This window comes from Nyctereutes procyonoides, unplaced genomic scaffold (genome assembly GCF_905146905.1).
Source record: "Nyctereutes procyonoides isolate TBG_1078 unplaced genomic scaffold, NYPRO_anot_genome, whole genome shotgun sequence".
Taxonomy (NCBI): Eukaryota; Metazoa; Chordata; class Mammalia; order Carnivora; family Canidae; genus Nyctereutes; species Nyctereutes procyonoides.
Genome location: NW_026575048.1, coordinates 19,638,235 through 19,663,675, shown reverse-complemented (window position 1 = coordinate 19,663,675; position 25,441 = coordinate 19,638,235). Strand labels below are relative to the sequence as shown.

The 25,441-nt window shown below is 36.1% G+C and overlaps 1 protein-coding gene across 15 annotated transcripts in view; it reads left to right on the top strand.

Annotated features, from left to right (window-relative positions):
• DTNB (dystrobrevin beta) overlaps nt 1-25,441 on the top strand; it is a 237,877-nt gene that overhangs the window by 61,697 nt on the left and 150,739 nt on the right. For all 15 annotated transcript variants that reach the window (XM_055327174.1, XM_055327178.1, XM_055327169.1 and 12 more), the window contains 3 exons: nt 5,726-5,880; nt 18,411-18,516; nt 21,422-21,588. In XM_055327174.1, the coding sequence (XP_055183149.1) occupies nt 5,726-5,880; nt 18,411-18,516; nt 21,422-21,588 (428 nt within the window). The remainder of the gene's footprint in view (nt 1-5,725; nt 5,881-18,410; nt 18,517-21,421; nt 21,589-25,441) is intronic.

Here is a 25,441-nt window from a genome sequence, read left to right as displayed (position 1 = left end):
ATAGCATAAGAATGTTTTTGTAATAATAATGATTTATATTACTTTCATTTTTGCATGTTTCTGACAGACCACACTTTGAGTAGCTGGAGTAAAAGATGATCTGAGGTGCTGTTTTTGCCCAGAACTGGCAGCTCTCACCGACATTTCAATTGCTTGCTTCTTTGCTTTTGTGCTAGCAGACTGTAGAGGAAGCTGTCTTTTGCAGTTATAATTAAACAGATTCACCTGTTCAAAGTTTAGCCTCCTCTGCAATGGTCTTTTAACTGCCTGTCACTGCAGAGTTACCCTGGCTTCTTTATGCTAGTCATCCCTTCTAGTCATTAGACAAGACTGTTTAATATGAATGAGTGATGTCCACATTTGCATTTCTCATATGACCAAAATGTTCTAGAACTGGAAGCAAGTAAGAGATAAGTCCTAAATCAGTATTTTATCATAAGAAGAAAAAGAAAAACAAACAAAACCAAGGGAGGCCTTGAAACTTGTCTGAAGCAGTTCCTGGCTGAGTCAGCTCTCCAGAGACCCAAAGCGTGCTAACTCCCATCCTCCAGCCTCCCTCTGGGTTAATGAATGATGTAGGAATATTCATGAGTTTGGGAATAAAATATTCACTTGGATTTGGTTACATATAGGTATTTCTAAACATGCAGATGTATATACATGTTTTTGTGGGTTACTTAGTTGATAGAAAGATGATAGGTGGTGAGAGTCAGTTACCTGGGAAAGCTAACATATAAAAGAAAATGGTATTCTGTTTATAGACTTTATTGTAGACAACCGTATTATCTTGCAAAAGTGTGTGGTTATGTGGGGAGAAGAAAAGAATGGATAGATGCAATGAGTAAAACCAGGCTCATTATCACCAGAAAAAGAAAAAAAATGGAAACATATGTGATGATGGTAAAATAGCATTATTTTGCCATTGCACAGAGGACAGAATATTTTTTAAAGTGTGTATACATAAGCATTTAGGGACTCAGTTGTGGGTTTTTCACAAGGGAGAAAGCCTACATTTTTATCTGGAAACCACTAATGGGGAATTAGCATACCTTCTTTCAGAGGTATATAAGTAGAAAGAGAATTACTGAGGAAATTAACCAGTGTTCTGGGGAATAATTTAGACCCTTAATGCCTGAAGGGTTGAGGGCTTTAATTAGAGGATTAGTTTAATTTTTATTAAATTTTATTGTCTTTTATTTATTTCTTTGGTGAGATCTTTTTATTTGTAGATAGTAAATCACACATTCATTGTTATACTTCATTTAAGATTTTAAAAATTAATAATTTTATACCATTTTTCTTATGGATAAAAGAAGCCTAATCTTTTAAAAAAATACTGTTGTAAACTAGTAACTCAGGAAATAATAAATTATTTCACTATGGCTTCAGTTTGGGGATCTAACAGTATTTCTCTTATTAAATCAAACAAAGAAACATGTTTCTGCTTGTTCTCTTGTAATTGTATTATGATCCTATTAAGTTATAGTTTCTTTTTTAATGAATCTTTAAAAAATATACTACTCTGAATATATTATAGGACATGTTAACCAAGTGTAAAAGAAAAGAATACTTTTTTGAGGAGACGTTAGTCATTTTATGATCCAGTTACTCCCTTTCATTATTGAATGAGTCAGGTGTAGATTTGTCAGTGCAGGTATATACATTGGTGTTTTTGGGATTGTGAAACTGTGGATATGTGTATTTATGTACTTGGTAGCATCAGTTTCCCATCTTGAATATTTACACCATTTAGTTAGTGGGTATAGTGTAATAACTTGCCAGTTTATCACTTACGAATACATTGGCAACAAAAAACTTCACTAACGGTAGCTAAAACACATTGAGATTTATTTTTCTCATGTTAAATTTATTTATTTAAATTTATTTATTTATTTATTATTATTATTATTATTATTTATTTGACTCATGTTAAAATGAGTCCAAAGGCTGGTAAGTCAGTTGGTGTAGTGACTTAAGGTTGTCATCGGAGACTCAAGTTCCATCCTCTTCTGCTCTGCCATGTGGCTTTCCTCCTTCTGACCTTGTGATTGCTGGATAGGCCTTGCATTCTCTTTCCAAGCAGAAAGAAGAAAGCAGTGCCTCTCTCAGGAAAACAGAAGCATTCCCAGAAACCCACTTAGGGTTACATTGTGCAAAAGAAATTGGGAAGTTATTTTTTATTTATTTTTTTTTGGGGGGGGGGAGTTATTTTTTTAAGTGGAGCACATCACCATTCTCAACACAGGGCTCAGCTGGGGAGCAATCAGGGGAAGATAGATACTGAATGGTAGGCACCTCTCCACATCACACACTGACTCTTTGTTTTCATTCAGGTTATTTTCCTCATTATAAGAATAGCACCCAGCTATCTAAAAATGAAGTCACTATGCACTCCCCTCCTTAAGGGCATCCGTTTTTCACATTATTGGTACCATCTTCAAAGCTCTGTATCTGCAGTCTTGAGCTGTAGCCCAATACTCAGGTTCTCACTGCCTGCAGGAGTGTTTTACCTGGACATTTGCTGCTTGGTTCAAATATACTTATGTGCAAAGCTAAGTCTTTTTATCTTTAGTTAGTTTTTTTTTTTTTCAGTCAGGATTGTCTGCATTTTACCATATTAGGAGCTGAGAATAATCCTAACTTCTTAAATTCCTTTATTCCATAATCCAGCCTGCCATCAGTTGTAGTTTCCTTTACTGAAATGTCTTGGAGGTGCCCCCTCCCCCTGCCCACTGTCATTGCTGAAGTTCAAACACTCACCACCTCATTTGTACATCATCCACAAGGTTTACCAGCTGACTTCTCCAATCCTGTTCTTCCTCTTTTATCCATTCTGGGGTCACTAACAGTCAAATTTTATTAAAACTTAGTTTTCTTTCTTTTTTTTTTTAAACTTAGTTTTCTTAAATATTTTCCCCCTATTTAGAGTTTTTAAACCAAATTCAAAGTGCTTTCCTCTTTTAGAGATTTCTTTCATACCTGATACTTATTCTGTCTTTATTTCTCAATCTAAATTGTCTTTCTTGTTGAAGAATTCACTCCTCAGTATACTGTCTCCCGCTTATCCGCTAACAATTACAAGTGGTCATGGAGAGTTTCCTCCTCTTCCCTGATTGTGTCCCCAGCCCCCACCTCCAGCATGTTTCCATTCTCATCATTCCAAGTTCTACCTTTCAAGGCCTAGCTTCTAAATTATTTTCTTTTAGAACTTTCTTTGACAGTTCCTTCCTATGTGTTTTTGTATCTGTTCTAAACTACATTTTGAAGAAGCTATGTGGTATAATGAGATTTCTTTGGAGCCAGAGAAGTATAACTTTAAATCTTAGCTACACAGCAACTTTTTAGCCTTAAGCAAGTTAACCTTTCTAATCTAGTTTCCTTATCTTTCAAATTTAAATAATTATATGTACACACATATACCTTTTTGTGAGTGTAAAATGAAGTAACATTTAGTAATATATGTTAGTACTTAGTATTAGGGATTGTTGCTTGAAAACAAAAATCCAGGATAATAGTATCTTGAAATTGAAGTTTATTTTTCTCTTAACATAAAAGAAGTCCAGGGTTAGGAAGTGTCCAGGGCTGATACGGTAGTTCATCTGGGACCCAGGCTTTCTCTGCTTTTGTTTTCTTTCATCTCCTACAGCCTAATTTCTATATCAAAATTATAATTACCTAAAAAAAAAACACAAAAAAACCCAAAATTATAATTACCACATAGTTCAAGGTGGCTGCTGGAGCTCTAGCTATCATAACTACATTTCAGATAGCAAAAGGAGGAAGAGCATGAGGAGGGAAAGGAGGCCTGCTTTCCAGTTTAGCTTTCTTTAACTAGCCTTCCTGGAAGTCCTTCAAACCCCTGCTAATGATAGTCTCATTGGCTGGCACTTAGTCACATGACCACCACTTGCTAAAAGGAAGCTGTAAATTTTAATCTCTCAGTTGTTGGTACACTGTTGCACAAAATAGAATGAATATTCTATTACTAAGAAACAAGGAGATAATTAACATTGAGTGGCTACAGGCAGCCTCAGCCATAGTTACTTGTGGTAACCCTGTGGTGCTTGACAAATAGGCTTAACAAGTATCTTTATGTCTCTCTATTCTTTCTGTTCTACTTAGTGTCAACTTAGCACCTTATTCTTCTTTGCTTCAAATATGTCTTACTTTTTCAGGTACATTGAAAGTTTCTAAGTGGACAAAGACTGTATATCATAATTCTTTGTTGTGTTTCACAACACCTAGCAGAATGCTTGGCACTTGGACCATGTAGTAGGAACTTAGTATGTATTTGTTAATTGATTTTATTTTTTACTAGGACCATAGTTTTTTTTTGCCTCTCATTGAATCTCCCCACCCATCATGAGTATTTAGTACTTATTCTTCAACTACAAAGTAGCAGCTGTCTAGAGAGGATGTACTTGAGATTTTCATTTCTTTGATAATTTCCTGCTTTCTCTTGCCTAAAAAGTTAGTCTGTGGAGTTGATATTCTAACACTTTATCTTTCTTGGGTTAATGTATTTAAAATGGATTTGTTATATACCAAGTGCTTCAAGATAAATACTTCAAATTAAACCTAAGGAATAATGCATATTTGTTTGTAGTATATATCAATTACGTATATATCTCTAATATACTTATTCATTATACATATATAGAGTAAGACTTCAAAATGCCACTTTTAGCAAGGCCTCAGGAAATGATTTTTCTGTGCATATTTAATTCACTCATTTGTAAGGAAGCTCAATAGTTTGAAAAAAGCTTAGGTCACATTTCTTTGTCACACTGATTTTGAGTTGCTAGTGATTTTTCTTTTTCTCCCCAACCATGGATGAGAAGACAGGAAGAACTAACTGGAGAGAGGAGACTCTTTCCAAGAAGATAAAGAAATAGTATTACTAGAAAGTTCTTTCCCATCTGCTTGAGTCAGACTTTATGGTAAAAATAAGATGTTACGGAATCAAAGTATCTTGGGATAGAAGAGTTTATAGGAATTCTTTTTATTCCATTTTGGTACTCACTGAATGGGGTATTTTTTTTTTAAGATTTTATCTATTTATTTATTTGAGAGAGAGAACAAGTTGGGGGAGGGACAGAAGGAGAAGCAGGCTCCCTGCTGATCAGGGAGCTAGACATGGGGCTTGATCCCAGGACCCTGGGATCATGACCTGAGGTGAAGGCAGAAACTTAACCAACTGAACCACCCAGGCATCCCTGAATGGAATATTTTAAACATGCTTTATGCTTCCTTCACAGGTATACATTACATTATTAGCATATGAATATACAAATATGATACAATTTCATACCCCCCTTAACCAGTATGCTAATATATTCACCCAAACATGCATATGTCTTATATAAACACATATAAATGCTAAGAGAGAAAAGTTATGCTGCTACAAATTCTTCTTAGAACAAAGTTAGCTATAAATAAAAAAGAGTTATATATCATTCATTACACTCAAAGAGTAGGAAGTAGACTTATATGAGTGGTTATTTGGTTTGATGTTTAGGTATATATTGAGTGGGTGGGAGATAAGGGGCTTGGACAGTAAAGTAACTATACAATGTTAATAAGAATATATATTAACGAAAAATTATAATAGCTTTATGATATTTTTTAATTGATACTTTTTGACTGGTGTACAAATGACAGTCATTTATTTATGAAAAGTTGATATTTCTTTCTAGTTTGACTTTATTTGGTTTTGTTCTCATAGATGTTTTCTCCCAGATGTCAGATTCCAGTGGCTTAATGATATTTAGCAAGTTTGACCAGTTTCTGAAGGAAGTTCTGAAGCTCCCAACAGCTGTCTTTGAAGGGCCGTCTTTTGGTTACACAGAACACTCAGTCCGCACCTGTTTTCCCCAGCAGGTAAGAACAGTTTTGTAAAATCTAGGACTAGGAGAGCGCTCATTTATCCCTCTACCTCTTACAGATTTCACCAGGTTGCTTGTAGTCTAGGGACATAAAGGGGAGGAGAAAGAGCTTTATGTGGGGGGTGGGGGGGGGCGGTGGGGAGAGACTGAAGAGGGTGGATAAAAAATTTACCTGAGAATTTTGGTTTGGGGGAGAGGGGAGTCTTTTCTGAAAAGTGATAACATAAAATATTTTAAATTACTAACATTTTAAAGAAAAATGTTTGAGATTGAAATGTTTATATTATTGCTGCTGGACATTTATTACTCTCCTGAATGAGATCTTTAAACTGTGAGACATAGGAATTTTGGCATAAAACTCTACAATACTGGACCATTTTTTCCTGAGCACCAAAGATTCCCAGCTGCCAGCTCAGAATCCCTCAAGGGCACACTGCCGTTTTCATATGAAGGAAAGACAGATTGGGTTTCCTCTTTATTTGTATGTCCTTCTGCGATCCTGCCCTTGAGGTTGAATGTGTGAATTCCTGAGATCTTAACTGGGCCTCAAATGACTCAGAGCACAGTGGATGCTGACTGTAGCTTCATTTATTCAGGGAGACATGAGATAAAAGGCACTTCATGCTACACTTAGAAAGTTAGGGAAAGTGGGAAATTAAGAAAAAGTCTGTGTTTAAACTAATGAGTAAGAGAATAAGTAGGATATTGACATAGTCTGAAAGTATCTCTCCATAAGATATTTATTAATTATAAAAGGAAATATAGTAACCTTAGAAAGTTACTATGTTATAGTAGAGAAACCTCTTAGATCCACAATAACCAAGTGATCAAAGACCCTATCACCAGTAAAGGGGACACACTGATGTCCCTGCCAGTCAGGAGGCAACACAGGAGGATGCACTGAGAAGCACCCAGTACCACTGCTTTGGTACATGGGCCAGAAAAGCAAAACCTAAGTCTCATTTTCCTTCTTTCCTCTCCATTTTTTTTTAAAGATTTTATTTATTTATTCATGAGAGACACACACAGAGAGAGAGGCAGAGGCACAGGTAGAGGGAGAAGCAGGCTGCATGCAGGGAGCCCGACGTGGCACTCCATCCCAGGTCTCCAGGATCATGCCCTGGGCTGAAGGTGGCGCTAAACCACTGAGCCACCTGGGCTGCCCTCCCCTCCATTTTTTCTGTTTGATTTTATTTTTTACAGTTTTGTTGAGATGTAATTGACATACAACTTTTTTTTTTAATTATTGGTATTCACTTCAGAAACTTGAATCCACAGATATAAGTAGTATATTACCAGAAAGTTACAAGTAAACACAGATTATACATGCAAATTTCTGTTCACAAAGGTCACATGTGCAGGTATATGAATTAGAAGCGTGCATCTAGGGCACTGAGGTGGGCACTTGCTGGGATGAGCACTGTGTGTTATTCTGTATGTCGGCAAATTGAACACCAATAAAAAATAAATTTATTATTAAAAAAAAGTACATCTAGATTATGGCCAAACTGTTTTTAAAATGCAGAAATGTAAAATTACATCTTGAAATATGAAAAGATGATCTACACACTTCAAAAATCAAATGCTGCTTATACCAGATGTATGACAGCTACAGGATTCAAGTGACAAGCAATAAGATCTGAAGAAATTAATACTGCTCAAAGAGAACGGGAATATTTTTACATTTCACTGAAAATACATTGACTACTAGAATACAAAATCTAGCAGGAAGGGTGAAAAATTACAAAAATCTAAAGCCATTTGGCCATTTAGAGTTAAGAATTCATATTTATCTGAATTTAGGGGAAAAAATTACAAAAGTCTAAAGCCGATTACTTAGTATTTATTACCTAAACAACAGCATGACATTAAAAGAAAACTGCACCTGCTTTTTAATTGCCAATCTCATATTAGTGAAAATCTCCAAATAAAAAGCAACCAAAAAAGCTTCAAACTCCAAATGAAGTCTGCCAGGCTCAGATTAAAATGTGGAATGTTTCAGATGAAAGTAATAAAAATACAATTGGTCTTGTTCTTTATTGAATGGAATCAAAAGTATAAGGTGTACAACGTAATGACTTGGTGTTTGTATATATTGCAAAACAATTATCCACAATAAATTTAATTAACATCTATTTGGCCTGAGTCTCGAGGAAACATCTGACAAGTCCAAATGAAAGGATTTCTACAAAGTAACTAGCTTGTACACTTTATAAATGTCAATGTCATGAAAGACAAAAAAAAAGACTGAGCTGTTCTACATTACAGGAGTCTAAAGAGAGAAACATTCAATGCAGTTTACAATCTAGGTTTTTCTTTTGTTATGAAGGACATTATTGGGACATTTGAAAAATTCTGGATAAATTTTGTAGACTAGATAATAGTATTTTGTCAATAAATGTTAATTTACTGATTTTGATACTTGTATTAAGTTTTGTAAGAAATATCCTTGTTTTAAGAAATATGATCTGAGGTATTTAAGGGCAGAAGGGTATCTCTTCTGCAGTGTTAACATTTAAGGAATCTGGGTAAATGGGAATTTTTTTGGTAATCTTACAGTCATTCTATAGTAATAGAAATAATTCTAAAATTACTTACAAATAAGATAAAATATAGAAAGAAAAAATCTAAAGGTTTGAGAACTGAAAGTACATTGTAGACTAGATCCTCCAACCTGTAATATTTTGATTCACAAGAGCCAAAAACAAATACACATATATTTCTTTTTACATTTAAAGTTAAGAATTCATATTTATCTGAATTCAGACTTTCAAACATATTTTATTATTTGTTTAGAGATTACTCATTGGCTTTAACACCGAACGTGGTGCCTATAATACTGGTGAATTATTTTCACCAAGTTCTGAGATGTTCTTCCCAAATCTGTATGCACTTGGGCTAATTGTTTTTGTAGAAATTTGTCTTTATACATAATTTATTTTTTCTCCGTGTAAATGACAATACCAGCTTTTAGCATATTAAACATAGCTGTGTGCTTCAATTTATTCTAATAAAGTACAGTTTGCATCCTCCCATCCCATATATTCATTTTTATTTTTATTTTTTAAAGATTTTATTTATTCATTCATGAGAGACACAGAGAGAGGCAGAGACAGAGACAGAGGGAGGAGGCCCCCTGTGGGGAGCATGATGTAGGACTCAATCCCAGGACCCTGGGATCACAACTTGAGCCAAAGGCAAATGCTCAATCACTGAGCCACCCAGGTGCCGCCCTCCCTGCCCCCCAACCCCGTTTATTTATTTATTTATTTATTTATTTATTTATTTATTTATTTATTTATTTATTTATTCATTCATTCATTCATTCATTCATTCATTCATTCATTGTTTTATTTATTCATTCATGAGAGACACACAGAGAGAGCCAGAGACACAGGCAGAGGGAAAAGTAGAGGCTCCATACAGGGAGCCCCATGTGGGACTTGATCTCCGGATCAGGATCATGCCTTGAGCCAAAGGCAGACGCTTAACCGCTGAGCCACCCAGGTGTCCCATATATTCATTTTTAAATAATCTGAGCTGTCCATAGGTATCTTAGTACAGGGTATCCTGCAGGTATTAAAATGCCCAGAAGCAATGTAAGTGAGGATGAGTATGAAAAAGAAACTGCAAATATTTTTTATTTAGAACTCATCTCACTTTTGCTGCTTTAGTAGTACCATTTCATCAAATGATTGCCCCCAAAATACTCTGGGGTAATCATGTATGTTATGTACATGTTGCTTTTCACACAAGATGCTTGCTGGAGGTCAGGCTAAAACTTGATCAAGTTTTGGAATGCTATTATTAAGTGTCAGAATAGGGAAGGGAATTTATACAAAGAAGTGTCCGTAAAGAACAACATCTGATCAGTGATGAGAATTATGTGGGGTGCTAAATCCAAAGTAACCCTTGATCTAATTGTAATGTGACTAATATGACACTCTGGTATTGGAGCAGAAGTTTAAAATATTGAAGAATATACAGAAACTTCCAACTGTTAATCCTAAGAATGCTATCTAGAATTCTCCAGATTACTTTATGCCTTTATTGTGAAGCCTTTGAACTGACTGTTGCTTCTTATATACTTCAGATTCCTATAAAAACTCAGTCTGTGTTTTGATATGTGCCAAATTTGGAAAAGTCAGAGAAGCTTATCTCAATCTAGAGGAAACTTACATTTTCCTTGGTCTGTAAAGATGACAAAAGAAAAGAGACCCTCACAAGAAAAAGAAACTACTGATAGAATGACCCCCAAAAAAGAGACTTTGGAAAAAGTTTCATGCAGCAAGAGTTAAATCCGATGATTTTTGGGTTCCTTTTTGAAATAGTCTTTTTCCATATAGATTGTTTTACTATGTGTGTGTTTTTTTAATGCAAATTCACTCTTAGACCCTCAGATGGAGAGAGAACAGTGTCAGCGTAAAGTGGAAATTGCACTGTTGAATCACATGCAATTTTCCCCAGCTTATTAATATTCTGGGCTGAACAAAGAAGTGATCACAGAATGTACGTCTCTTTTAAGAAAGAAGTGGAAATCTTGCAGAAGTATCTTTCTTTAGTGAAAGAACTGACTAGTTTGGAGGATTCACGAACTGCTTCACTTTCTATGGTGTTAATGGGGTAAAACTGTAGCTACAGAGATGTAGCTACAAGAGATGTAAAGACATCTCCTGTCCCCCTACACCCGTGCTACAAAAATTGATTGATAGGGTTAGCTATCCCTTGGATCAAGTATTTAGTTTTGATAAAACTAATCTGTTTTGGGGCACCTGGGTGGCTCTATCAGTTGAGTGTCTGCTCAGGTCATGATGCTGGGGTCCTGGGATTGAGTTCAGCATCAGGTTCCCCACTGGGAGCCTGCTTCTTCCTCTGCCTGTGTCTCTGCCTCTTTCTGTGTGTCTCTCATGAATAAATAAATAAAATCTTAAAACAAAACAAAACAAAAAACTAATCTGTCTTGAAAGTAGTATGCCCTTATGAAGAAGTAAAAAAGTGTCTCTGGATTTAAGACCAAAAGGTATCATCTGGTAGTGACTTTAGTTGGCAGTGCCTATGGAGATTTAATTGTACTGATAGTGGTGTTGATATTGTTTTTTTTTGTCCTCTGTTTATAAGGCTGCATAGGTTCTTAGGTTTGTGCCAATCCTGTTTTTCTCATATACTTTGTTATTTTTAAGTCCACAGTTTTGCAGTATGTGCAATTTTTCCAATAATGTATGTGTTGAATTACAGGAGAAATGCTTGAATTTTTTTAATGACATGAAGAAAGTTACATATTTGTTTATTTTAATACAGCTTTAATTCTTTTTTAAAAAACAAATTTTCAAACTAACCCAAAATAAGATGTTGGACTTATGTAGTTTTAAAAATGCAACAAAGGGGCACCTCGGTGGCTGAGTTGGTTAAGCATCTGCCTTTGGCTCGCGTCATGATCCGGGGTCCTAGGACTGAGCTCCACATTGGGCTCCCTGCTCAGTGGAGAGCCTGCTTCTCCCTCTCCCTCTGCTCCTCCCCACCGCTTGTGCTCTCTCTCTTTCTCAAATAAATAAAATCTTAAAAAAAAAAACTCAACAAAATTAAAAGCATTTATAAGTTTATTCAGCAGAACACATCTACTGGAATAGCTAAAATTCAGACTACACCAAATGTTGTTGAAGATTTGGAGCAGCAGAACTCTCATACAAACCACTTTGAAAGAGGCTCTGTTGGTTTCCTATAAACCCTTACAGATACCTACCCATGATCTGGCAGTTTGACTCTTGAGTTTTTTTCCCACATGAAATAAAAGCTTATGTCCAAAAAAAGATTTACAAGGATGCTTTTATGAGCGTCAGAAGCATCTGAAATGTTCGTAATAAACCACTGGAGTAAAGTTATAATTCAAGAAATAGTATGTCTGGAATTTTCTTCAAATTAATCCAGACTGAAGGAAGAGTAAAGGCATAAATTAAAATTAGTTGTATGTTGAGAATTGTTGAAGCTGGATGACAAGAATATTATATAATTCTATTTTGGTATATTTTAAATTAATAGAAAAATTAATCCTAGCTGTAAATTTGTGATCATGATTATTGTCTGAATAAAGCACAGTATTAACAGCACCTCAAGTCTAACATTTTGGGGAGTAGACCAAATTTATTGATTCTTCAGTGGTTATTTATTTATTGATTGATTGTTAAAATTTTTATTTACTTATTTGAGAGACAGAGCATGTGAGGTGGAGGGAGAAGCCGTGGAGGGGAGTGAGAGGGAGAGAATCTCAAGCAGACTCTGAGGAGAGTGGAGCCTGATTTATACCTCGACTCACAACCCTGAGATCATGACCTGAGCTGAAACCAAGAGTTGGATGCCTAATGGACTAAGCTACCCGGGTGCCCCTGATTCTTCAGTGGTTATACACTAACAAACTGACTTTAGAGACTTAAAAAAGTTTTTAAAAACAAGCAGTCCATAGCAATATGTTAAATTTCTCTGCATTTTTTCTAAACTTCAGTGTTTGGGTATGAGTTCTGTTTCTCCTTAAAAAGGTGATTGCTATTTTGTATTCACTTTAGTTTGAAGTGTTCAGTCCACCCTGCAGAGGATTTCATTTTTTAATTGTTTTTTAAATGTGTGATTTTTTTTTTTTTTTGAGGTAGAGGGGCAGAGGGAGAGAGTGAATCTTACTGGGCATGGGGCTCTATCTCACTGACCCTGAGATCATGACCTGAGCCAAAATCAAGAGTCAGATGCTTAACTGACTGAGCCACTCAGGCAACCCTCACCCTGCAGAGGATTTTAAATTTGATGTCTATCTGTATGGAAGACTGAATAAGTAGAGCAGGGGAGAGAAGGATGAAAGAGGGAGATGGGGAAGTAGAGGCATTCTTTCACTCAGTGTGGTAGGATTCTCCTTGATTCACAGGGAGGTAGGAAATGGGTAGCTATGAGATTACATTATCACCAGTGGATTTTTCAGAATAACAACAGGATTTCTCATGCCTGGAGATGTCTCTGATTCTATTTCGACCAGCGTATCTTTTGCTATATGCCAAACTGACTTTTCTTCCCACTTTATCTTTGAAGTGAGATGTTTTCTGGACGTTCTGACCTAGTCTTCCTGGACATTGAATAAAGTTTGGTAAGAATTGCCTGGCACATGTATATGTGTATTTCATAGGAATTCTAATTAAGCAGATTTTACAGTGTCCAGCAGCCGTCCTTTATTACTGTGATCTAGTTGGGTTATCACCATGTTTCATTGATTTGAAGACATTCAAATCACACCTTCACATCTCTGATATAGAGATATTTCATATAGCTAATGGTATGTTACAATTGCAGTAGGCCAGGCAGTTATGATGGGTTGTCTTTTCTTGCACATGTGTGAACTTGGTCATAGCACTTCCTGTTGTTGCTTCAGCTGAATTATGCCTGTGTTTGGTCCTGCATATGTTGTCATTTCAAATGATACTGATTTGCACTGACATGCCAATAACCCCTGAACTTCTCTCTCTTCAACAGAGGCCCTCATATTTCATATCCCAGCTAAAATAGCCCTTTTTCTTTGATGCCCTGAATCTTTCAATGTAGGATTAATTGTTCCTCTTCTCATTCCCATGGCATGTTATATCTAGCTCCCTTATACCCTGAAGGGATGCACCTTGATCTTCAACTTTATATCCCTGTGACTAATGATGTTTGGAAAATGAGTGATGCTTACTAGTGATTTGTTAGATTAAATGATTTGAATCAAATATGGCATGAGAAAGTATCTTTGGCTTGCATTCTAACTGAAAGTTTGAATCTCGTGGATGTACCTGCAATCTTGTTTTCATTGGCTTTTTATTCCATGATTCTCTCAAATGAAACAATCTTTGCAATGAGGAAAATAGAGTATTTTAGAAATTCTGAAGTCTTCCCATCTTTTAGCTGTATTAAATAAAAACATCTCTAAAAAATAGCACAGCAACATTATATTGTTGTGTCATTACAAAGTACTTTAATTTCAAAATAAATCTGCGATATGGACAAATCAGTGTCTAATAATAATCAGAAGGCTGACCCATAGCACTGGTCCTATAACCAGTTAATGTATGTTTGCCCTGTTCAGGCAAAATATTTTTAACTCTGCACAAAAGTTTATATAAACATGTTTTTAATCTGGAAGATTTTTTAAAAATGTTTTCAAGTTTGTTAACTATATGTCATACATGGTTTATTGTTTACCAAGTGAGTTAAGGCAAAGGATAAGAAATACTCACATGTTGTCCATAAGAAACAAGAAGTTTTAATGGAAATGATGAGGTTGGAAATTGCACCTGTGATGATCCAATGCTAAACTAATTTACTTGTTTTTTCATGTTATTTTACTGATACTGGGTTTCTCATTTTTAAGAAATGGTCCCTGCCCCCCTGTAAAACAGGGAAAATGTAGTCATGGGTGGAGGGAAGGAGGTGAGAATGGCTCATGGCTCATGGTGTCTCTGCTCAGTGGATCAGACAGCTGTTAAAATGATTAGAAATGAAGACCTCATAGCAAAACAATTAATATTTAATAAAAATTTAAGTGAAAAAACATATGTTTTCGTCTACCCTATGTACATAATTACATAGATGCATATATACATTTGGAAAGAAATACAGAAAAATGAGAATTGTGGGAATGTACAGTTTTTGCAATTTTATTATAGTTTTTGTTATAAATATTGTGCTATAAAAATAAGAAATGCAAAGAATGTGTTCAACTCAAGAAAAATAAAAATAAAAAAGGAGAAAAAAGAGCCAACCTGTCTTCCACACAGTTATTTACTAAGTCATGGAATTTTTGAGCTAGGAATTCTATCTCAGCTATTCTCAACCTTTTTGGTCTCAGGACCTCTTTACAATAAAAATTTTTTTAAAGATTTTATTTATTTATTCATAGAGATGCAGAGAGAGAGAGAGAGGCAGAGACACAGGCAGAGGGAGAAGCAGGCTCCATGCAGAGAGCCTGACGTGGGACTCTATCCAGGAGACCCTGGGCTGCAGGCAGCACTAAACCGCTGCGCCACCGGGGCTGCCCTCTTTACAATAAACATTATTGAGGTCCCCAAAGAGCTTTTGTTTATGTGGGTTATACCTATTGATATTTCTAATTTTTTTTATTTTTATTTATTTATGATAGTCACACACAGAGAGAGAGAGAGAGAGGCAGAGACGCAGGCAGAGGGAGAAGCAGGCTCCATGCACTGGGAGCCCGATGTGGGGTTCGATCCCGGGTCTCCAGGATCGCGCCCTGGGCCAAAGGCAGGCGCTAAACTGCTGCGCCACCCAGGGATCCCTATTGATATTTCTATACTAAATATTAAATTTGAGAAATTAAAGGCATTTATTGTCACTTAAAAATAACAATGATAGGACGCCTAAGGGGCTCGATCAGTTGGGCGTCCAACACTTGATCTCAGCTCAGGTTTCAATCTCAGGGTCATGAGTTCAAGCTCACAGTGGGCTCCACACCCAATTGGAGCCTACATGAAAAAAAATAACAATAAATCTGTTACATCTTAAATAATACATTTTTATAAAAAATTACATATTCCAAAACAAAAATATTTAACCAGAGTGCCATGGTAGTACATTTTTTTGCAAATTGCTTTAATATTTGGCTCAATTGAAGACAGCTGGGTTCTCCTATCTGCTTATCCATGGGTTCTGTTGTGATATGTTGTTTTGGTTAAAGTATGGAAAGAAATCTGGCCTCACATAGGGAGGAATTGGAAAAAGGAGGAATGCTTTAGTAGCTTTTTCAGATGATTGTGGATATGCCGCTTTGCCTCTGGCACACCCCACTGTACACCTATAAGAGACATATTTTGAAATGGGCAAGTAATGTCTGAGAATTGTTTTAAAAATAGTTCTGGCCTCATGGACTCCTTGAAAATGTTTTAGAGACCTATAGGGCAGCTTCTGACCACACTCTGAGAAGCACTGCTCTACTGAAACCAGAATGTTTTTGTTTTTAAAGATTTTATTTGTTTAATCATGAGAGACAGAGAGAGGCAGAAACATAGGCAGAGGACGGAAGCAGGCTCCTTGCAAGGGAGCCCAATGCAGGACTATATCCCAGGACCCTGGTATTATGCCCTGAGCCAAAGGTAAACACTCAACCACTGAGAGCCACCCAGGTGCCCCTGAAACCAGAATGTTAAGTGACTTTCTCCAAATGGAAGACAAGAGTACTGGACACAGTTCTGGTTTTATTTCTCATGCTCTTGGAGGAATTCAAATTACAATATGACTTTAGGACAACTTTTGTAAACTGACCCTGAGTATTTTTATCAGGCTCTTCTGAGATGTCAAGTATAATTGTCCTTTTTCAACTTGAGTATTAAAGGAGAAACCTAAAAAAAATAAAATAAAAAATAAATAAAAGAGAAACCTCCATGATAGGCAAATCAAAACTTTCTGAGAGAAAGTAGCGTTAGGATTATAGGTAGAAAAAAAAAAGATTATAGGTAGACTTGTAGAGATGTAATTTTTTAATATTAGGTATAAAAATATAGAAATATTAATTTAAACATACATTTAGTTTTGATTACTACCTCTTACTAGCTAAAAAAAACTTCCCAGCATCTTCTTTCCCAGTAATCTTATGAAGACAATTTTCATTTGTCTTTGTTGCATTTATGCAAATATCCTTATTTAGAGACATTTTCCATATCTGAACCTCCCTTTAAATGTTCTGTGACTTTCTGGTTTGGTTTTTAATGTGTTGTTCACTCATTCCTCTGAGGTTCCACTGAGGTCTCAGAAACATCAATGACTTGGATGCCTGAGATGGAAAACACTTTGGAAAACTTTATTTGGCCTAATTAAGTGGGTATTTCTCAAACCTCACCACCAGTGCACAGCTTTCTATAAAGAGCCTTTGGATGGTAACTTCCTACTGTTATCAAACAGTAGGAAGCCCTCCATAAGCCCTCTTGCTTGCCCCTGCCCTACCCCTATTCAATGTTGGCCTCCAATCTCTGTCCTCAGTTGGAGGCTTTCCTTAATTTTTCTTCCTCTTTTTCAAGTTTTTATTACAAAAGTCTCTTTCTTGCCTTGCCATCTACTTTATCTTCCTTTTTCTGTTCCCTACTTACTAATTTTTTTTCTTAAGATTATTGTTAATAAGAATTATCTCCTTATGTACAATGGAATCAAGATTCTCATAGTTACCAAAAAGATACACAAAAACGGAGATCCCTGGGTGGCTCAGCGGTTTAGTGCCACCTTCAATCCAGGGCATGATCCTGGAGACCTGGGATTGAGTCCCACGTCGGGCTCCCTGCATGGAGCCTGCTTTTCCCTCTGCCTGTGTCTCTGCCTCTCTCCCTCTCTCTCTCTGTGTCTCTCATGAATAAATAAATTAAATCTTTTTTTTTAAATAAATTAAATCTTAAAAAAAAAAGTCTAGCTGGGGAGGTGGTGTTACAGGGGAGTGATGGACGTTGGATGTTTAGTCTATTTTCATTATCTCTGTGACTGGGTCTAATTACTTCACTTTTCTGCACTTTAGTTTTCTTTCTGTAAATGAGAAAGTTGTCAAGTGATGTTTAACAGTGTTTGCTCCTCACTTTTGTATGGATTCAGTGATTACTTATCCAGTGCCTGTTGTGTGCCTGGCACTGTTATGAAATGCTGGCAAGGGACGCCTGGGTGGCTCAGTGATTGAGCATCTGTGTTTGGCTTGGGGTGTGATCCCAGAGTGCCGGTATCAGGATCAAGTCCCACATCAGGCTCCCTGCATGGAGCCTGCTTCTCCCTCTGCCTATGTCTCTGCCTCTCTCTCTGTGAGTCTCTCATGAATAAATAAATAAAATCATAAAAAAAAACCCGAAACCCCGAAATGCTGGCAATACAGTAAACAACAAATGGAGTAGTTTCTGCTCTCAATGATGTTGTTCTGTAACAAGGTGTGGAATGTCTGTCTACCCCACAGGTAAGAGAAATAGTAATTTGAAGGGCGGCTGAGTTCCAGTCCTCGCTTTATGCGATTTAGGTAGGACCTTTACAGGTCATTCATTCATTCATTCATTCATCCCCTAAAGATTTACTTATTTATTTGAGAGAGAGAGAAAGAAAGAGAATCCCAAACAGGCTTCCTGCTGAGTGCGGAGCCTGAAGCAAGGCTCAATCCCACAACTCCGAGATCATGACCTGAGCTGAAACCAAGAGTCAGATGCTCAACCAGCAGAGCCACCAAGGTGTCCCAAGATCTTTATAAATCATTTAAATGCTTTGTTCCTTCTTTTTCTCATCTGTAAGATGAAGATAGTGATATCTAAACTATTTACCTTATATGGTTAAGACTCAACGTGTATGGAAATGCATTGAATATAGTGGTAATGTACAATGTGTTGCAATGTCAATAGTAATGTAAAATGTTATTGTACTTTGCTATAGAATTTCACATGGAATTCATTACAGCTTGGTTGAGAGAATTCTAGATTAACTTAATTTTGGAATTCAGAGGTACTTGAAGAATATAAAGTATGTTTGTTTTTCTTCTCTTCACAGAAAAAGATAATGCTAAATATGTTTTTAGACACAATGATGGCCGATCCTCCTCCCCAGTGCCTTGTCTGGCTACCTCTCATGCATAGGCTCGCCCACGTTGAGAATGGTAAGCAGAACTTTTGTCATTCAGTCTCTTGAGCTATAGGCAATATATGAATTTCCGGAGATTTGACCCATATCTTTGTCTTGCTTGGAATTGAAATGGTAGTTATCTCCAGTAACTTCTTAATTTTTTCTTTTTTTGTTATTGGTTTATATCCTTGTTTAGCTTGTGTGAGTTTGATAAAGGAAAGGCTGTAGTTTTTATGTAACCTCCTCCTTTCTCTCAAGGCTCTTGGTGTTTCCTATTCTGCCAAAGAGAACCAGTAACAGCTGAGAGGTGCTAAAAAGCTGAACTCTCTTTTTCCCCTTTGTAAGCATGAAATACACGTCCACACTCTGTCTTCTCTCTCTCATCCATGCCTTTTATTTTTTAAACCTCTGAGCCTTTTGCCCCACTGTGGCTTTAGTTCACAGCTACCTTAGATTCAGGATTATTTTCTGAAAGGTGTAGACTCTCTTGACTAAACTAAAACAGCTAAAATTTAAAAAAAAAAAAAAAAGGATTTTATTTATTAGAGAGGGAGGGAGAGAGTACAAGCCAAGATGGCTGAAGGAGGGGCCGGGAGTGTGAGAAGCAGGCTCCCTGCTGAGCAGGGAGCCCTGACTTGAAGCTCCATCCCTGGACCCTGAGATCCTGACCCGAGGGAAAGGCAGACTGAACACTTGACCCACTGAGCCACTTAGGCACCTCAGCAACTGATTTTTTTAACAGGATTTTTGGATAGAGATTTATATTGTTAAGTTATTATAGTATTATTGGAGTATTATTGGCTCTTTTGGAGGCAATACTTTTAAAGCCTGAAGTGTTTTAGGACTTTTATATTCAGTTTGTTTTATAAAATCATTTTGTATCTGCCATACCATATAGAAAGAATCTCATTTGTCCTGATTTTTGTTATCCATATGAACATTTTATTGGAGTTTGTGTATAGTATTTATTGATTACATTCTTATGGGGTTAGTGATATTTTTCTCAGCTACAGAGAAATAATATGAACTCATTGACATATCTTGAAAATAAAACATTTTATCTATCACAATAACATTTATCTACATATCTTAATTTTTATGTTGGGGAAATAAATTCTAAAATTGTGGTATTTCTATATGATATTGTAGTTTGGGCTCTTTCTATGAAATTCATCACTTGAATTATGTTGAAGTAACTATAGGGTAGATATCTACACAAAAATTGTGCTTTTTATATTGGTTTACTAATCCAACTATATCGTATATAAGAAGATTACAACAAAGAATACTTTTACCAAAACCTGATCTTATTTGTAATTGACCCAGTACACTTAGTGATCCTCTCCACATTCTGGTTCTTTCCATATCCACCTGGTCAACCCACTACACAGTCTAATATAAGCACTGGCTCTTGACTGGTATAGAAGTGAAGAAGAATTACACAGATATATATATACATGTTCAACCAAGAATGTACTTAATAATTTAATATTAATGTACATATATTATTTAATATCAGTAAAAATTATTGTATAGAATTATAAATGCTGGTATGTTGATGTTGACTCTGTTGATGTGAGCTCTAGATTGATTTGGAAATAGTGTTATTTGGTAAAACTTTACTACATTGTATAGTTTTAATTTGGAGCACAGATTCTTCTTAGTACTTCCTTATGCCTTAGAAATATCTTGATGACAGAAAGCTTGAATTTCTTAAAGGAAGTATGTCCTTTGGAGTTCTCATTCCTGATTTTACTTTTTTTTAGTCTTTAATGATCCTGTTACATTGGTTTTCTCTCCTAGTGTTCATTTTTGTTTGTTTTTTGAGTCTTGATTCCCTAGTTGATGTACATTTTTGGAAACAGGACCAAAAATGCTTATCAGATTGGATTTGTACACATAATGCTAGAAAGAGTTATTCAAATGAAGACAAATACTATATGCCCCTTTCCTATTGACTTCCATTTCTTGTGTTCAGAATTAAATTGTCAGAGGGGACAATTAATTATGCTACCAACACTTAAAAGTATAAACAACCGCCTGTAACATACAGTTGTGCATTGCCCATTTCCCACTCAATGAACTGGAGGTTCAGATTGTAAGAGAATCCCAGCAATCTATGAATCCTGACTGCTACCTGGCAGTTTTTCATAAGGTGAGATGCTCATTAAGTGGAGAAAATAATGATAGGTCCTTGAGTTTCTCTTCTTCCAAATCACTGCCCCTTCGTTAGTCTAGAGTACTTTATTTTACTGTTCTACTTAGAACTCTTACCTAAAACTAACATGGTAATATACCTGATTTTTTTTTTTTTTTTTTACCAGTTACCACTTACACCCAGGTGTATGGTAGCTTTTAATTCAACCAACATTTGAAGGCCTTCAGTTGAAGGTACTGAGTAAAATACATAGTATTTTCAGGTAACAGAGACACATAGTATTTCATCCTGGCTCTCACAGATCTCATGTCAGTGAAGGAGATAAATGTCTCTATAGCTAACAATGATATATCTCTTTAAAAAGCAACAGGTTTGGAAAATAAGTTTTAGACTGAGAGGGCTTCTCTCTCTTCTTTCCTTATATATTTATCTGAGTTTTGAGAAACATGAGTTTCATTAAAAAAAAATGAAATTGGTAAAAGAAAAAAAAAAGAAATTGGTTATTTTCTAAGGTGGATTGGAATGTAAATTCTAACCTGAAAAACCATTTTCTCCTCTATCGTCTTTCCCTTTTATTCCCGTAAATGGCAGGTTCCATTAATTAAAAGACAATTTAGAATTTTCAATTCTAATTTTGTTTTCACCTTTGCTTTTTTACATGATAATTTGGTTTTCCACTGTATTGACTTTATTCTTCAAAGAAAATGACTTCTTTCTCTCCCCTGTTCTCCCCTCACCCCCATCTCGTCCATCCCCTGCCTTGCTTTCTGCCCTCCGCAAGTCTTCCATCCCGTGGAATGCTCTTACTGCCGCTGTGAGAGTATGATGGGTTTCCGGTACCGATGCCAGCAGTGCCACAACTACCAGCTCTGCCAAAACTGCTTTTGGCGTGGCCATGCCAGCGGCCCTCACAGCAACCAACACCAGATGAAGGAGCACTCCTCTTGGGTAATCACTTTGTGTCTCAGTCTATGTCCTCTACTGTTAATCTGTCTCTGCAGTGACAGCACTGGGCCAACTTCCTGATAGATGCCTAACAAATAAGGATGCGGTGTAATCAAATCTTCATGCTAACGGTTATGATGAGTTGCAAATACATTGTGCTTCATCACCTGATTTTATTTGTTTATTTCCATCACTTGATTTTAAAAGTAGAATTTTTAAAATTCCAGGAGTTACTATTACAATTGAAATGGAAAAGTAAGTGAAAAGTGTCTTCTTATTTTAAAATTCTGCAAGGGGTATCCCCCCTAAAGCTTATTCTCTGAGCTTTAAGTAAGATTTAAAGTTCTTTTTTTCAAGCATATTTTCTTCACTTCATATTTCTTCACTGTAGGGCTTAATTAAATATTGCAAAGAAAGGTGCATGAAGTAAAGGAGTTAAATTTTTGTCTGTCTGAAGTTGAAGAAATATTGTATTTTTACAGTTGCCACATTGGTGTCCTTACTTTCAAAAGTCATCCTTTAAATAACAATATTTGGGTGGAAGTCGATGTGTGTGATTGTCCTGTGCTGGTTGTAAATCATGTAACCAGCTTAGCATCAATCATTTTTCTTTCCTTTTCTCAATTTATTTTCAGTTTTTTAAATGCTGTACTTTTATTTCCAAAAAGTTGATACTTAAAATGCCATTCATTTATTTCCAAAAAGTTGATTTAAAAAGTTTTCCCTCTGGGTTTCATTGGTTGGTTGGTTGGTTTGCTAAAGGGTAGAACAATATACAGGGTCATACATATAAATCAGGATTTAGGTTCTTACCCTTGTTCATCCTGCTGGACCTTAAGTATTAGAAAGCTTCAGTTACCAGGGGCTTTTCTTTTTTTCTTTTTTTTTCTAGTTAGCCTTCCTAAAACTCAACCCAGAAAAAAGCAAGTAAGTTCATATTGGGGATTTGTTTAAAAAAATAAATAAATTTCAACCCACATGTACGTTTTACTTCCTATATCTCTGACATGTTAGAGATAATTTTTTTTTTAATCAGATAGGTTTTCAGTTATACTCAACCATAAAATTTTGTTAAACTGAACATCCTATCCTGGGTTGTTTTGTGTTGTAAATTCCAGTATTTTTTGGTTGAGAAGTGATTATTTAAAGTTTTTTAAACAAGCAAAGGAAAAAAAATACAATGTAGTAGTTTCTTCTCTTTTTTATTGAATAGAGATAATCTATAGATTTTCAAGTTGTTACTTTTCCCTTTCTTAAAGTACAAGTGTCTCACTTAATTGATTTGTTAATGTTCTTTCCACTGTTTTTTGTTTAGAGTATAACTCTCAATACTGAGCTGGCTCTTTGCTAGGTTACCATTTATAATGATTGAATTCCCTGGAGTGTTTCTTCTGACAAAATTCTCATTCTAGATGTTGAGGGGAAGAGAGTGAAGAACTTTTTGTTCATCTTAGTTTGAAATTGCTCGTTTAGCTAATTTGTAGTCCTTTTAGAAATGGGAATTTTACATTTTTTTTAAAGATAAGTGACTGCATATTGTGTTATGACTTACAAAGCAGTGTTTCAAATACTCCATTGAATTTTTGTCATTAGGTTAAAACATACATGAATGAAAGTACAGAAATCACAAGTGAATTCTTGTATTTCTGCATGATCCTCACAACATTCTTGTAAAGTAAGCCAAAACCCCATTTGTTATTATTTTCATTTCAGCTTTCTTTTTTTTTAATTTCATTCATTTTTGTTGTAATGACTGAAGATTTCAAGAAAAATCTAGTCTTAATGGCATGAAGCTGGTATCAGTTCTGAATTTTGATGAGTATATGAATTATGTGTGACTGATGCATACTGGTAAGGTTTTTTGGCACTGTGTGTGTGTGTGTGTGTGTGTGTAACTTGTTTTCAACATTAGAACTGTATGTGCAGTACCATTGTTCTTTGAGGAAGATGTGAGTGAATTTTGAGACTAATGTGGGTAAAGAAGTTTCCATTAACAAAAAGATGTGTAATCACTTTGTTAGTAATTTTTTGAAGATTGTCCACTGTTCTTATACTAGTATTTGAATGAATATTTCTCTGTGTTCACAAGAGATAAATTTAGTGTGCATTTAACAAGTTTGTATATGAATTTGTATTGTAGACTTGATAGGTTATATTGGTGCTTGGAAGTTTACTCTGATTTTTCCAAAAGTTTCTGTTTAATGTTTTATCTTAGTAACTATGCATTGTAATTCATTTATTCTTTTAGTCATCAATCCATTCATTTGATTTTATTTTAGAAAAAAAGTGCCATATAGTATTATATCTGTGATTCATTGTGTGCATTCAGTATTCATTCAAAAGATATTATTTGAGTCCCTACTTTGTGTGCCAGACACTGTTACAGGCATGTGGGGTACATCTATGAAGATTCTTGCCCTGTGGGGCTTAAGTTGTAAGGGGTGTGAAAGAGACCATTAGGGTCCACTGACATTGCTGTTTTCCTATTTTTGGTGGGCACACATCTAGACTACATTTCTCTGCCTCTGTATCTAGGAAGGACTGTGTAAGTAGCACTTATCAGTGGAATGTGATCAGAGTGATATGTGTCTTCCCAGAATAAGACTGTTAATAGCTGAGTGTCTCTTCTGTTCTCTCTGCCAGCTTAGTGGAAAGAATTTTACTGGGACCCAGGGGAGGATAAAACCACAAATGAAAGGAAACCCGGTCCTTGAATGATGGGTGGAGAAGAATGTCCTGCCAACCTGCTTGACTTTGAGGGGAGCAGGAGAGAAACTCTGTGTTAAGCTTCTGAGGTTTTAGTTTTTGCTACAATGGTTGGTATAGGAAGTAGAGTTCTGTTAAAGCAAAACCTTAAAATTTGTGTTCATTGATATAGTAGTCAAGTAACCCCCAAGAGGACACTAATATTGGAGTTGGGAAGGACAGAAACCCATGTTATGCCTTGGTGACCAGTTGAGTAGATTTGTCATCCATGATAATTTAGAAGGCACACTTCATGCCACCTGAGCTCTAGGTCAAAGGTTGGAAAGGATGGGGTAGGTGAATTTATGTTGACTGTTTTTGGTTAGGGATGACAAGAAAGAGATGGGCTTAAGAAAGAAATTAGTTTTCAAGCAAAAAATGAGAGGAGATAGGGAAAGTTCTGACAGTTGGAGCAGTGACAGGAAAAATAGATTGCTTATAGACCCTTGAGAGCAAAAGGTAAGAGTTAGAAAGGCTTTGAGCAATAAAGGCCTACTGAACTTTCTCAGTCAAAGAAAGTGACTTAGTCCCATGGTGAAGAACAGATCAGGGCATGTGTTCTCATTCTTGGCTGTTCATCAGAATCACCTTGCTCTTACCTATGTAGCTTCTGATTTAATGGGTCAAAGGTACATGAAACTTAGATAAGGCAGTTTTTAAAGGTTCCCCCAAGTGATTCTATCATGCAGCCAAAGTTGGAAACTGCTGACCTATTGTTTCATATGGCCTCCAGGTGGCTTCTGTTACTTCAAAGCAAGAGGAATGGAGGCAAAGACATAAATCAGGCTTGAGAATTGTGTCTAGGAAAGGACTTTGTGTGTGGTTACTGGCACATGGAACTGACTGGAAATAAATAGATCAAAGGCCTACTAAGTTTTTGAGGGAATTGTATATTGGCAAAGGAACCGTGGGCCTGCACTTAACAAGCCATTGACTGTTTGAACTGTAAAACTACTTTTTAAGGACGCAGAACTTGCTCTGGGAAGAGGTGGGTTATGAAGGTTGCATGGTACCTGGGGAGGGCATGCCAGAGCTCACTTTGCCAAGGAGGATATTGGATAAAGAAGAACCTCCTGCTCATGTTCCTTCATTGTATATTGGAACCGGGGAG